The sequence below is a fragment of the Pelmatolapia mariae genome, linkage group LG17, assembly GCF_036321145.2.
Source record: "Pelmatolapia mariae isolate MD_Pm_ZW linkage group LG17, Pm_UMD_F_2, whole genome shotgun sequence".
Lineage (NCBI taxonomy): Eukaryota > Metazoa > Chordata > Actinopteri > Cichliformes > Cichlidae > Pelmatolapia > Pelmatolapia mariae.
In genome coordinates, this window is record NC_086242.1 from 27,299,266 (window position 1) to 27,313,786 (window position 14,521).

Here is a 14,521-nt window from a genome sequence, read left to right on the forward strand (position 1 = left end):
AGAAAATCAGGAGAATTATCTCTAATCATGACACCCCAGTGCACCTCATACCCAGCCACACCCTCAGACAAAAACTCCCAAATACAAGAAGAACAGCGCAGTATATGCTGTTCAGCGCAGCACGGAGTGCTCTGACTTCTTCATTGGATAAACCAAACAGCCACTCCATAAACGCATGGCACAACATAGAAGAGCCACCTCGACAGGACAAGACTCAGCTGTACGTCTGCGTCTAAAGGATAAAGGTCAATCTTGCAAGGATGACAATGTTCACATTTAGAACAGAGAAGACAGATGGTTAGAAAGAGGAGTGAAAGAGGCCACCTCCAGTGCAGTTTTGAGATCCCTCCCAGGGGCCTCAACCCCTACTCACATCTTGTGTCAGGTGACCTCTATAGGTCACAAGGTAGGGTGAGGCAAGATCTTACAGTGGTTTGACCCGTAACCAACGACCCTATTAAGGGACAATCCCTACTTGAACTGAAGAAGCTTCTCGAATGAGAGGTGACAAAATTTAAAGAAGTCCAATCACATTCTTTCCGAGCTCCTTAGACCAGAACTGAAATGATGAAACTCTGACAACTCCTTTCACTCAACATGACTGTGGCATATCAACCATGAATAGTAATATGCCAAACTACATATAGTGAATAGTAATTGATTTTGAACACAGACCATGATATCATTTATATAAATCACATACACTTACCACACAGGCCTGGGTAACAGAGTAGGTAAGCAAAACGAGGAAGACACACAGCACTGTTCGGATCTGGATGGTGAGGCAGCCTGGTTGGCACTAAAGCCAGAGGAAAGGGAAAGGGAGGTTGGCAGGGAGGCGGAAAATAGAAGGAGTAAATGAAGCACCTGTTTATCTACTTTAAATGCATTTTGGACAAATCATTAACCAGGACTGGAAATAAAATGAGTGCATTTTGTGGTGTGGCTCATTATGTTCAGGTCTATTAGAGGAGACACTTAAAGGGTATGATGATAGTTCAATGTAGCATGATGCCACAGTGTCATATAGAGATTATGCGCTCACTATGCAAAAATGATTATGGTGCTCCGATATGAAGGCTTTTTTTTCACACACAAAAATATAATTAATCAAAGATTGCTAAAATGCTAAAAAGTTTGTGAGTCCACTAAGTGTATGCTAAAGGAGGCTAAATAAAAATAAATAAATAAAACTATGAAGTTATAGTAGTGATAGTGAAACACTGATTTATCTAAGAGAAATGTCAGATTATGTCAGATTAGAATTTCATGAAAAAACAACTTTAAAATAAAAAAAAAACCCACAATGAACATATATATAAAATTACCTTAAAGAAATACAAAATACCCCCAACATAAGCAAAGCAATTACAGAGACTCAAAATTATTTTAAAGCCATATGAAGTAACTTCCTAAAGAATTAGACAACAAAAAGACACAAAATAGCCATTAAGAGGCCCAAAGCAACAACAAAGTGACTAAAACCAATGACAAAGAGTGTATTAAGAGTGTGATCTTTACACACGTGAGGCTGCTGGGAGAGGTCTGGAAGTCTTACCTGAACACTGGTGAGATGAAGGTACATGACACAGGCCACGTGGAAACACACACACAGCACCAACAGCAGCAGCACCAGCATCCCCCTGAGAGACAAAGAGACAAGAGAGTGAGCAGGGCTTTCCCAGTTTTCACTAAATGCCATGAAAAACAGCTCCCTTTCTAACTGGCCCACAAAATTTTTTGCGTAATATGATTGGACATTTTGTGCGTGAATGTGTGTGTCTACATACTGTGGGATCATTAGTAGGTAGATAAGGCCGAACAGGGCAGCAAGGATCAGAGAAAGAACCACAGCACTGATGAACTGGTCATCATATACCTGATGATACTAAGAAAAGAGGAAACAAGAGTTAAAATGTAAATAGAAGAAGAAGCACAAAGAATCCATCCATCCATTGCAAAAACAGTGTAGGTCCATTCAGAGCACTGTGTTGGAAATCCTTTATCATGGGGAATCCTGGCATTGCTTTTACATCATCCTAGAGATAAGTACATAAGATTGTTTGAAGACAAATACATGGTCATTTCAGTTTTATTAGAAACTGACCAGCTACAAATATTAACATGGTATGATACTAATGAAGTTTAAAGGTGCTATTGTTGGTTTTTCCAAACACTCTGGTGCTGGTGCTATAAACTGTTTTACTCCAACAATGATGTGCATCACCTGAACTTGAAAATCTATTCAAAGCAATTTATAGATTTCTTTGTAACTGTCTTTTTAATTATTGAATTTCTTTGTTTTTGTTTTTACTATAATTCTTAGATGTTTTGCCTTTGTGATTTTAAATGCCGGTATGTATATAAAAGATGGAGGATTCAACGTGACATTAGCAAAGTCTTTGCAATCTTTTCTTGTCATCATCTTGGAATCTTTAAACCAAAGGTGATAAGAGTGGAGTGATTTTAAAACGTGAGAAACCAAGAGATACTGCACATGCTTAATCACACAGTACGTGATTTTTGCCTCTGATGGGGATTATAATTCATCAAATGAATATTATGCTTTCAGTGTAACTTGAAACTAGTGAGTGAGCACTTAATTTCACCAGAAAAGTCTTTACTGAGGTAATGGATCAGAGAGGCAGAGGGGCAGACTTCTATACATTCAGATTGTGTCCCATATGGAAAAGATATATATAAATCTTATAAAGTTTGTATCTGTCTTGTGTGAAACTTGTATGAAAAGCATACAAGAGTGAAAACACATATAAGATCCCTTGAAAAATTATATAATGAAACTTGTATGTTTTGGATACTTACTAAAAAATATATGAAAGTAATGAGAAAGTGGCCACTTTCATGAGTAAATCATATAAGTTTTTACTATTTCTTTTCCATATGGGGTTTTTGAAACCAGTAGATTCTCTCCCTGCTGGTCATTAGAAAGAATGCAGGTTTAAGACACTGCCACAGACCTGGAAGGTACACCCATCTTTTTTACATTGTTCCACCTGTCTTTATCTTACTGTTCATTCTTTTTACTTCTTTTAATATTCTCTGCTTTATTTCGAAGAATAGTTCCTGTCCACCTTTCGTTCATTTGTCTGCCCTGGTTGCTGTCCTGATTTAGTTCACATGCGGTTTATTATCCCTTTCCCTGTTGTGCTCATTTATTCTCCATGTCCTACCTCATCACAACTCTCTGTTATTCCTGCATCTAATCCTGCATCTAGTTTATTTTCCTTCTACCCTACCTAGACTTTTAGGACACATTTTAGACTTCCTGCCTCATATCTGCAGAGCCTTCTGTTTACCCTTTGAAAATACAGGATTTGATTTTTCCGTCTCCTACGGTGTTTCCAATTGGATCCTCACTTGTTTATGACCACAAAAAGTGACAGCCATAAGCCATTTACTTATCACAGCTGTTTTTACTCTAACAAGAAAAATAGTTTTTACCCAGAATACAGAATGCCACAATTGTGTTTATTTAACTGGAAAAGAGGCTTTTTGGCTCATGTTTGTACTAATAAAAAACTTTACTTATCTCTTGCAAAAGAAAGGAAAGGGGATGTCTAAATTTGTAAAACATGTGTTTTGAAAGAAATCTTGTAGTGCAGGAATATATTTTTAAAAACCCATTATGCTCATTTGTGTCTTCTTTATTTATTGCGCTTCTCCTAAAAGATCGCAAGGCTAAAACAAGTTAAACATGAGAGGCAATTAATTATGTTTTTACTTTGCACAGGTTTTATTTCTTCTGAAACAACTTTAAATGCAGACGCTGACACGTGCATACACATCGACGCATGAACCCATCTCTGTTCTGTTTCTCCTTTATGGCTACCCACGCACACATTGGAGAAAGATATCACGTGTGCTGCTCAGACGTTCCCAAATCATTATCTGCACCCCCTCCTGAGAGGGTGGGTGGATTCCACTTGCACGCACACACACATAGACAACAGGCGTGGGAGAGAGGGAGAAAGAGAATTAGAGCTGGTGTAGGGTGTGTATGTGCGAGAGTAAGACAGAAGGGGGGGGGGGGGGGGGGGGGCAGTCACGAAGCATGCTGTATCTTGTGTCTGTAATGAGCAAAGTATATATTAATACATTTGTATATCTGTTGAAAAGTTACGAGTTTCTCGATCAGATGTTCAGGTCTCGTGTGTCCTCACCCTGCGCTCCCTGTCTCTGCTCCTGTAGAACAGGGTGATGTAGTTGAGGTCTGATGTCTCGGACTCGGTCTGACGCGCTTCGATGAGCCGCCCAATGTAGCGGTTGACTCGCGTTCCTGGCGAGTGCTGCACGGCAGTGGCTGAGAAAGACGTCCGATTCCTCAGCTTCTCCGATGCAGTCCGCAAGGCTCGCCGCTGTCATACAGCGAAAAAGACAACACAATCAGTCTCTGCAGAGACCTGCCTCGTGCGTTAAGGCTGACTGCTTGTCAGCTGATGCGGTGAGGCATACAAATGAAGAGTTTTGTGAGCTCAGCACTTACACAGCTCCTGAGTACAGGAGAATTTGATATAACTCTATAAAGACGATAAAAAAGTTTGCAGACATGCTTGTCTGAATATCTGAGGATATAATACTCATTACTTACCGTCAAACTACCTCACCAATAGCAGCTCACAGAGATGCACACACGCATGTTATGCGTGCACAAATTCATAAATGCAGAGAAGGCTGAAATTAGAAGTCAGGTGACTGAATTTTTTTTTTAAACAGATTAAGAAATTAACAAAAAGACTTTAAATCTAACCAATCAAAACCACAGGGCCTTGAATATTGTTTAACCACTGTGAAGTTAGAGCTCAGACACAAATTTAGGCACAAGGCTCTTATCATTAAAAGACCTTGGTAAAAAAAAAAGAAAAGAAACAGTTTTTCTTTGCTCCACCACCCATTAATAGCCTTTTTTTTGGGGGGGGGGTGGGGGGGGGGGGGTGGTTCTTTTGTTTCTTGATTACATGCCAACTTACTACAAGTTCCATGTAGCAGATTAAGATGTGATCACATTTTATAATGTAAATTAAAGTATATATAGATATGAACTATAGCTGAACCTCATTAAAATGGGCATTGTATTGACATTGTGCTTTTGATCTGATGGTGGCAAAGAGAAAGGTCTAATATACAATCTGATGATACGGTTATAAATACTTATTTGCTGCTGGTAATACAACAGTGGCACTAATGTCACATCACACTGAAGTTTCAGGTAGCAGTTAATCAGAAAATAAGAAGTAGGTAGACAAAGTACACATTGGTGTGTTTTAATTGCTTTTTCTGTGTGACGGTTTTTTATTGGTCCTGTGGGTGGAATCCAGGGAGATGGAACTCAGTTGTCAAATACAATAATGAATAAAATAATGCCCAATTTGAAAATTATGATAACAAACTACAGAATGGCATGTTACCTGCAGAAGTTACTGCTCATTGGCTACAGTATAATATTATATGAAGACATTTTTCTTTTAGATCTGCTTTTTCAACTCCTGTTCCACACACACAGCCTTCTGTGCTGCCAGCTGGATACCCCCCTTCTCCTTTCACAGCATGCAGCAATCAAAGTTATTCCTAACGTTGACCACAGTGCCCCCAAAGTGGGTGCAAGCTAATCAAGATAATGTGTTTCAAAGCACAGTACATGCCACATCCTGCATACATGCTTTAAAGACCCCCTTTAGTCATAAAATCAGCTTTTGCTTGTTGGGGAATCGAGACTCCACAAGATTTCTGACGATGTCCTGTAGCAAAAAGATGTAAGCAGCATAGTTGCCAGGTGAAGGCTCCCTCAGTTTGACTTGTTTTTTCAGAATATTCCACAGATGCTCAGTCACACTGAGATATTTGAAATCACGTCTAAAGCTTGAACTTTTTATGTTTGTGAACCCATCAAAGTAACGCCCTAAAACACAAACTTTCCCAGATGAACCTGGTGATAACTGTGTTGTCATTCAAAACCGTTCTTTGGACCACTTTTAGTATGTACTAACTAGAAAAACCCTCCTGGAACAGTCAGTGTCCTAGCCATTAAAGTTTGGCTTAGCAAAGTCTCTCTGATTCTGATGCTTGGCCATTTTTCCTACTTCCAACACATCTGTATCAAGAACTGAATATTCACTTGCTGCCTAATGTATTCCGCCCCTTGACAGGTGACAGTGAAGCAAGAGTCACCATTTTTAATTTGTCATGTATAGCAAGATTAGATCTTGTAAATAGCACCAAACAATTCCCAGTCATAATTCTATTATAGATTTGCTATGTGTCACAAAGGAAGGATTTTAGCTACTTGGATAATCATATAACAATGTGTCTAATGCTATTATGAGAGATGATACCAGGCAGTGGGTGATTACCAGCAGTTGTAATGCAACCTCATCAAAATCATGAAGTGCTAATGCCTGGACGGGCTCACAGAGTTGGGCGGATTAGAGCTAGCAGGCTATTTCTGACAGCCAGACACTGTGACACAACACCAATCGCTCAAACACTCGACGACTCCATGACTGACTCACTGCCGCGTCACACACAGAGCTAAGAAACATATCAACAAGAACAAGGTGATGCTCATATGGACATGAAATTGTAATCTGGCATATATAAAGTCAATGTCAGTGGTTGTATCAGTCCCAGTGGCTTACTTTTTAAGAGTTTGTCATAAGGCAGGAGTACTGTGGTACTTCTGAAGATGTGAAATATACATATTAATACATTAATACAATACAAGCAAACATTAAATACATATTAATGTTTGCTTGTGTGATTGTTTGACATGCAGATTATGGATCCAAGCAGGATTTCAATCCACCCAAAAAACACCTATAGGCAAGTCTAATAAAAGGATTGCCATTTGACTATGCGAACTAGTAATTCATATTCTGTGCACTCATATGCAAGCATAGCAAATTACTTTTGTCATTTGAAACCAAAGAGATGCTTCCCTTAGTGCTTTTTACACATACCTTGTCATCATCCTCACAGGTCATGACATTGGAGAAGGGGATCTCGGCCTTGAACATCTTCCTACAGTGCATGAGCTGCACAAGCAAGTAGCACACTGTCTTGAACTTCATCCTCTTGGCTGGTTTGATGTCTGATAGGATAATACCAGGAAAGATCTGGAAATAAAGATAAAAATAAAACAATAAATAGAACATTTGATAAAGAACTCAACATACTAAACACATTTAAGGCTTGATATGATATACTATAATAGGCTTTTTTGAAAAAAAAGAAGAAAAAGAAAACATCACATAAATCAAATGAAGCATTAAGTCTCTTACAGTTATCTTGTTAATATTTTTCAGGAAGAAAAAGCTAACATTTAGCCTAGTGTATATAGCACAATTAAGCACAGCTTTGATAGAATAATTGACAGCACAAACAGTAAACACAAAAACTCGTAACTAATACATCCACAAATTCAATCCGTCTTTCATTTTTTATGTTATTTTTTCTTGCTTGCGAAGTGAAACTGTGAAATATATGAAACTGAAACATGCCAAAGTCAAAGTAATTATCATTAGCATTATGCAGTCTCGTATTTGAATATGGATATTTGCCGTAACATTAGAATTTTACCATTTATCATGTGCTGTATCAGACTTATAAATTTAGCTTTGTGGCATACATTGTTAGGATTTTTGTATTACTGTTGCTACTGTATGTTGTACTACATTAAATATGGTTGAGATGAAAAAGGTTAAATAGGCTGGAACATTTACATTACTATTGCTTTTATAATTAATACAATTATTGATTTGGGCCATGTATTTTAGAGGTACTTAATCTTTTAACTAAATAGTTGGACATGTGAATGTGATTATTTTGTTCTTATTGTTTTAAGGGTGCTTAAAGACTAGTCAGTTCAAGTCACCCTGACCGTTGTGGGTCATTATAAAGCTTTGATTAAGATCAAGGAAATTGTAAGTCTTATTAAATGTCCTATGTTTGTAAATTTGTTAAAGCTATTATGGTTTTAAGGGTTTTTTTTATACTGGCTGAAAAAACAATAAATGTTTTTGTTTTGTTTTGTTTCTTTCTTTTAAATCAGTTTCATATATTACCAAAAATAATGTGCTGCTCATTTCTTGGTATTCTACAGGGTCAATAAAAGTCGCCACCAGCCAGCTGTTATTAAAAACACAGTAGCAACACAAAATGTGTGTCATGCCACACTGCGCCAGTGGCTGCCTTTAAGTCCTCATTAATCAGAGCTATGTATTGCCATTGGCCCTTAGGACAGATGTATCACTCTACATGTATTACAAACAAAGAAAATGTATTATGATAATGCGCAGTAGATCTGAACAAGCACAATATAAGCAGGCACACTCCTTTTACATTTAGTCATATGACTAAATATGAGTAAATGTAAAATGACAATAACAAATATGTAGCTCCAAAAATAGCACAGCTCTCATAATAAGTAGTAAAATGCATCTAAATTTTAAAAAAATCCTAAATTCACTATTGCTATGCTTCATTTTAGGCTAGATGGGACAGAGAAGACATCAGGCCTTGATTTCATTTGATTCAAAAATCGAAAGAGATTTACTTCAGTGTCATGTGTGGAAAGGAAAAGCAACATATATTCTGTTTTAGGGACGAATGTAATGTTATTTCTTGCCAATTCATCATAATTATTATTATTATTTTGGAACCCTCCACAAGTTAAACTTTGCTTCCTGAAGCCTCCTAGGTAATTTCGCCTGGGATGCACTTCTGAAATTTCAATTTAACATCAATGTTTCTGATTGCATCTTCCCTCCATTTAATTATCCATAAAAATCTTTTAATTCAAAAATGTTTAAATTTAAAATTTATATTCTCCATTAATGAAGGGGTTAAAAGGACATGGCATGAAATTAAATGTGGAGAATTGTCTCATTCATGGAAATTAAGTAGGCTTGAGTGGGATTTTTACAGTAAACTGTGAATGTGGGATATTACAAAACCTGGATCAAGTGTTTATCTGCGTGTGCATGCCGGTGCCAGCGTTGTGCATGTGCACTTTACGAGGGATTTAAAACATTTTTCTGACACGAACAGCCAGCTCCGACGCACATGTGCAGTTGGTGTGAGATATTGATACTAGTCATGTGTATGCCAGCTTAGCACATGGCTTGCCTCCCTCTCCCTCCATCAGAGGATTAACTATTACAACACTGACAGCTGTGTCACCTCTCAAGTTATACGGTTGTAAGAGAATCTGCAGAAAAGAAATCATTCTGTCGTACTTTCCGTCTGTGTGATGGCACGATGAAAAACGTTTCTATGTGATGCTTCTGTAGGAAGGCATGTCTCTCGTGGCCAAAGCCCGGTTCCACCTCGTAGTCTCCATTCAAACACTCCAGGGTGGTCCTTGTGATGTGCACCTTGCTGGGAGCACAAGCAAAGCAGAGGACAAAAAGCAGTTGGTGATAAAAAGTCCAACGCTAAGGTCTCAAATCATTATCCCCTCATTATTTTTATCAGCTTAATAGCCCCTCGGCTTGCTCAAAACTCGTCACATCATGGAAATTTTCATCCTGATAAATCATCTAATCTGGTAACGAGTCCTAAAATCTTATTACCTCACTTGAAACAGAACCAAATTTAGCCAAACAGGCGATCTCATTTCAGCGCTGTTTAAAATGCAAATCTGCTTGTTACTGTGTGCCAGTGTGGCAGGGGTGTGGTCTCTGGCCTGCTGCTGTGGGACGGGTGGCGCAGTGAGCTCTCGGGGCGGCGTCGGGGTGGCAGAGGGGACAGGTGTTTGTGCAGAGACTAATCACTCTCTCCTTGTATATAGTGACGGAGGAGACTGATGGGGAGAGTGTGCAGTGGAGGAGGCCTCGAGAGGAGCTGACTCCTGGCTCGAGTTGTGCCGTAACCTGAAAAGAACTAGTGAACAAAATAAAGAAACCCAACCACGTCCGTATACACTGTGTTGGTCTGATCATTTCTGCAGCCAGTTTAATGAAGTGACATTAATTTAATCGTGGTGGTCAGTTTTATTTTTAGCTGCTGTTTATGTCCTAGTTAGCACATTTGTGCAACTACATTAAATCTGAATTATTTTCTTGCAACGGTTTTTCAGGGCAGAATGTGGGAAAAGTTGACCTCTTAAAAGATCATTTTATTTACTACTTCATCAACAATTAGCATGAACACCAACGAAATGATTCCACAAATGATTACAGTAAGCCAAGTCAATCCAGATGTTGTATGGAAACAGTTAAAAACACTTAGCTAAATATCAGGATGACCCGTGTGGTTTATTTTGGTACAACTCTGTAAACTAACACAGGTTGTGATCTCTCAGTTACTTGTTGAGCAGATGTTGGTGTGCCTACTCAGGGATGCTGTTTTATGTTTACATTGCTTTGATATTTTGTTTGGCTTTTTCTAGGTCAGATCGACATGACAAGTTTAAGGATGTATCTTACAACAGTTGTAAGCAGCACCTTATTCAATCGGACCTGTAATATCTTTTCTATTTATTGGAAAAAGTACAAAAACTGTAAACCATAGCTTAGTATAAGTTATAGTATGAGATTATTACACTAATTATATGTAGTAAAGTCCAATAAATTTGTGCTTGAGTGAGGTGAGTGAAATTCTAGTATTTTTTTTCCAATATGATCCCTTCTGATGTCAAAAAATGTGGTGCTGTCCAAAACACAATCTGATGGCTGCATATACGTATACACCAATCAGGCATAACATTATGACCCGCCGCTTAATATGAACGTGTGCTGCGGTATTTGGCACCAAGTTTTTAGCAACAGATCTTTTAAGTCCTTCCAGTTGCAAAGTGGGGCCTCCATGGATCGAAGATGCTCGACTGGATTGAGATCTGGCAAATTTAGAGGCAAAGTCAACACCTCAAACTCTGTTGTGCTCCTCAAACCATTCTTGTACCATTTTTGCTTTGTGGCAGGGCACATTATCCTGCTGAAAGAGGCCACCACCATCAGGGAGTACTGTTTCCTTAATAGGGTGTACATGCTCTGCAACAATGCTTAGCTAAGTGTTACATGTCTAAGTAACATCCACAACGATGGCAGAACCCAATGTTTTGCAGCTGGCTGGCTTTCTTTCCATGGAGAATCCCGGTGCCAGGTGCTCCCAAGGAAATTACACACGATTGTAAAAGAAAACATGATTCATCTGACCAGGTGACGCTTTTTCCATTGCTCCACAGTGCAGTTCTGATGCTCACGTGCTCATTGTTGGTGTTTTCAGCAGTAGACGGGGGTCAGCACGGGCTTCCTGATTGGTCTGCAGCTATGCACAAACTGTGATGCACTGTGTATTCTGACACCTTTCTGTCAGAACTGATATCAATCAATCAGTCTTAGCCTATGACCCTATTGCTGGCGAAACAGCAGTATGGTCATAGGCTTTTGTGGGGTGTTTTGGGCCCGATGACGACTGCAAACCCAAACCACCCCAGAAGAGCTGCAGTTTTGCAGATGCTCTGACCCAGTCGTCTAGCCACCACAATTTGGGTTCCTAATATGAGTCCTTAATATATCCCACTCACTAACGGGAGCCATGATGAAGAGATAATCAGTGTTCTTCACTTCACCTGTCAATGGTCATGATGTTATGCCTGATCCCTGTAGGTATTTTATGTTATGTAAGCAGCATGCAATATTTGGAGATAAAGTATCGGAATTTCAGGAGCGGGACCACATCTCCAAACATTCTCCTTCCAGTTCTCATCTATATATGTTTCTCCAGTTCTACAAGCTGTTCATTCTCGTTTACGTGCCCCACCCTCCCTGCCCTTTTCAATTCTTTAACTTCTTTACATCTATTTAGTACATGGAGATCTGCCAGGCCGGGGAGCTGCCGCCAGTCCCCTTCGAGGCCTTCCCCAAACCGCAGCTCAGTTCACGTCCAGGCCAATCAGCTTTATCTACTAAAATGCTGTCAAAACTAAAATAAGGACATGGACCCAGTTAGTGAATTTTTATCTTATTTATATTTTATAATACTTGCGTGTGAATTCTGTAAATACACAATTTACATTTTTTTGCTAAAGTCGTAAGATTTTTCTTTTAACTAATGATTTGATGTGCTCTTATTCTGAGCACGCTTTTGATCTAGAATTTATATTTATCAGATGGTGATAGATTATTAGAGAAAGTGCTACACAATGTGCAGTCATGTGGAAAAAAAAAGTTTTCACAGGCCTCGATCTATTCGTGTGAAAAATTAAGTCCACCCTCACTGCTTCCAGAGGAATTGGTAAGTAGCAGTTGGATGCTGTAATTCAAATCATCATCAGTAAGTGTGAGCAGGTCGATAAAGGCAGATTTTTTGGCAGTTTGCTAGTCTGGAGTATCCAGGTATGTGTTAACACACCACAACAGTCTTCTCAGGGGTGGACATCCCACCAAGTCAAACCATGCAAACCATGCACTCTACAGGCCTCAGTTAGCAAGTAAAATGGTAAGCTCAGAACAGTAGAAAAAGACTGAAGAACTATGGCTTGATTGGAAGGGTTGCCAGGAGAAAGCCTCTTCTCTCTAAAATGAACATGGCAGCATGGCTTAGGTTTGCAAAGCTGTAGCTAAAGAATCCATGAGAATGGAACAATGTCCTTTGGACAGGTGAAATCAATGTAAAGATGTTTGGCCATGATGCAACATGTCTGGAAGAAAACAAAGACAGCATATCAGCACAAACACATCCTACCAGCTGTCAAGCACAGTGTTGGAGAGGTGATGATTCAGGCACAGGACCTGTAAATTTTCTAGAGTCAAATGTGAGGGCATCTGTCTAAATGGTAAAGCTGGACCAAAATTGAATCATGAAACAGGACAATGGCCTCAAACACAGGGGCCAAAATTTCACAATAATGTGAAAAACTGATAGAGACCTACAGAAAATGAGTACTTCAGCTTCTAGCTTTTTAAAGTTTGTCCAACAAGCTAATGATACAGTTTTCCATGGGACTGCTTAGAGTCTTGTGAAAGCTTTCTTTCATATCTGGTAACAATGTCAGCTCATGCTCAAACACTATTTTATACACTTTTTCACTGATCTTCAGTTAATGGATGGAAAATGGGTGACTGATCAAGTGCATTTTCACAATTTTTATACATTTTGAAAAATACTTAGGTAAGCAATAGCTTGCTAAATTCATTGTTTGTCTGTTTTTGGTTTTTTTAAAGGTACCATATTTTCCACACTATAAGGCGCACTTAAAATCCTTCAATTTTCTCAAAAATCGTCAGTGTGTCTTATAATCCGGTGCGCCTTATGTATGAATTCTGGTTGTGGTTACTGACCTCAAACCAATTTTATGTGGTACACGGCACTCAAAAATCTGTCAAAAAATGCTTTAGTACGACTTTGTAAGCTACAAAACCGTACCGCTTGATGGATTGTCGGAGCATTATAGCTACCGTAGTCAGGAGCCTCACGGAGTAATCTGGGTCCAAAAATCCGTCCCCTTCAGGTTCCAAAGTCAAACGAACACTGTGGCATTACTGAGAGTTAAACATGGTCTAAATTGTTTCATCTTTAATAAAATGATCGTTTTGCAGCTTTACCAGGTGTAACAATTAAGTTTAACATCCAGGCATCCATGAAAACAGAATTTATTAAATTTAACGGAGTTAGAAGTTAGCAGGAAGTTAGCTTGCTAGTTACCACCTAAACATGATATTGTCATGATCCTGGGTCCTTTTGACCCAGCGTTTTGTGTTTTTCCATTGTGATTTTGGTTCTGTTCTTCCTCTGTTTAGTGTTTATTCAGTTCTGCCCATGTGTTCCTGTGTTTAGTCCGCGTTTCTTAGTCTGTGTCTTTGCTTGTGTAGTTCCTGTTTTATTGTGAAGGTCTGTGTCTGATGTCAGTGTGTTCTGTTTACGTTTTCCCCTGTCTCGTCAGTCCTGATTTCTCCCAGCTGTGTCTCCCTTCTGTTGTCCATTCCCTGATTACTTCCCTGTGTATATTAGCCCTGTGTTTGCCCCTGCTCAGTGTCGCGTCGTACCCTCAACTAGCTGTGTGTTTTGCCTCTGTGTTTCCAGTGTTTTGGTCTCCAGCTCCAGTTTAGTATTTCTGTTCTAGTGTTTTAGTTCTCTAGGGTTTTTGTTTGCTTTTTGGTGAGTTTAGTTAATTCAAGGTTTTTTCCCAGCAATAAAGCTGCGCTTTAAGTTGAACCCCCGTGTCTGAGTCCTGCATTTTGGATCCACCTCTCCTGCCTGCCTGCCACACAGCCAACCATGACAGAACGACGCGACCATCAAATGGATCCAGCAGACTCACTGTTCCTCGCGCAGCTGTGGAATTATTGCCGGGACGTTATCCACGCTGAGAACACCCCCAAGAGACTCATTCAGGTTGTTTTTTTTGACAACTTTCTGTCTTCCACCCTTTGTACAGCCAGCTTTTTGGACATTAAAAGACTAACTCAAATAATAGCAGCTCTGCGAGCCAGGTGTTGCTTTGAGCTGTTTGGCATGGGTGGTCCAGGCAAGGAAGATTCCACGGCCCTTCTGGACGCCCTCG

The 14,521-nt window shown here is 39.3% G+C and overlaps 1 protein-coding gene across 2 annotated transcripts in view; it reads right to left on the minus strand.

The window, feature by feature from the left end:
• The window catches only part of LOC134615630 (adenylate cyclase type 1-like), a 60,974-nt gene that overhangs the window by 18,000 nt on the left and 28,453 nt on the right, over window positions 1–14,521 (minus strand). For both annotated transcript variants that reach the window (XM_063460188.1, XM_063460189.1), the window contains exons 7-12: window positions 9,252–9,393; window positions 6,975–7,130; window positions 4,182–4,376; window positions 1,791–1,888; window positions 1,559–1,643; window positions 710–799 (exon numbers count right to left, since the gene is read on the minus strand). In XM_063460188.1, the coding sequence (XP_063316258.1) occupies window positions 710–799; window positions 1,559–1,643; window positions 1,791–1,888; window positions 4,182–4,376; window positions 6,975–7,130; window positions 9,252–9,393 (766 nt within the window). The remainder of the gene's footprint in view (window positions 1–709; window positions 800–1,558; window positions 1,644–1,790; window positions 1,889–4,181; window positions 4,377–6,974; window positions 7,131–9,251; window positions 9,394–14,521) is intronic.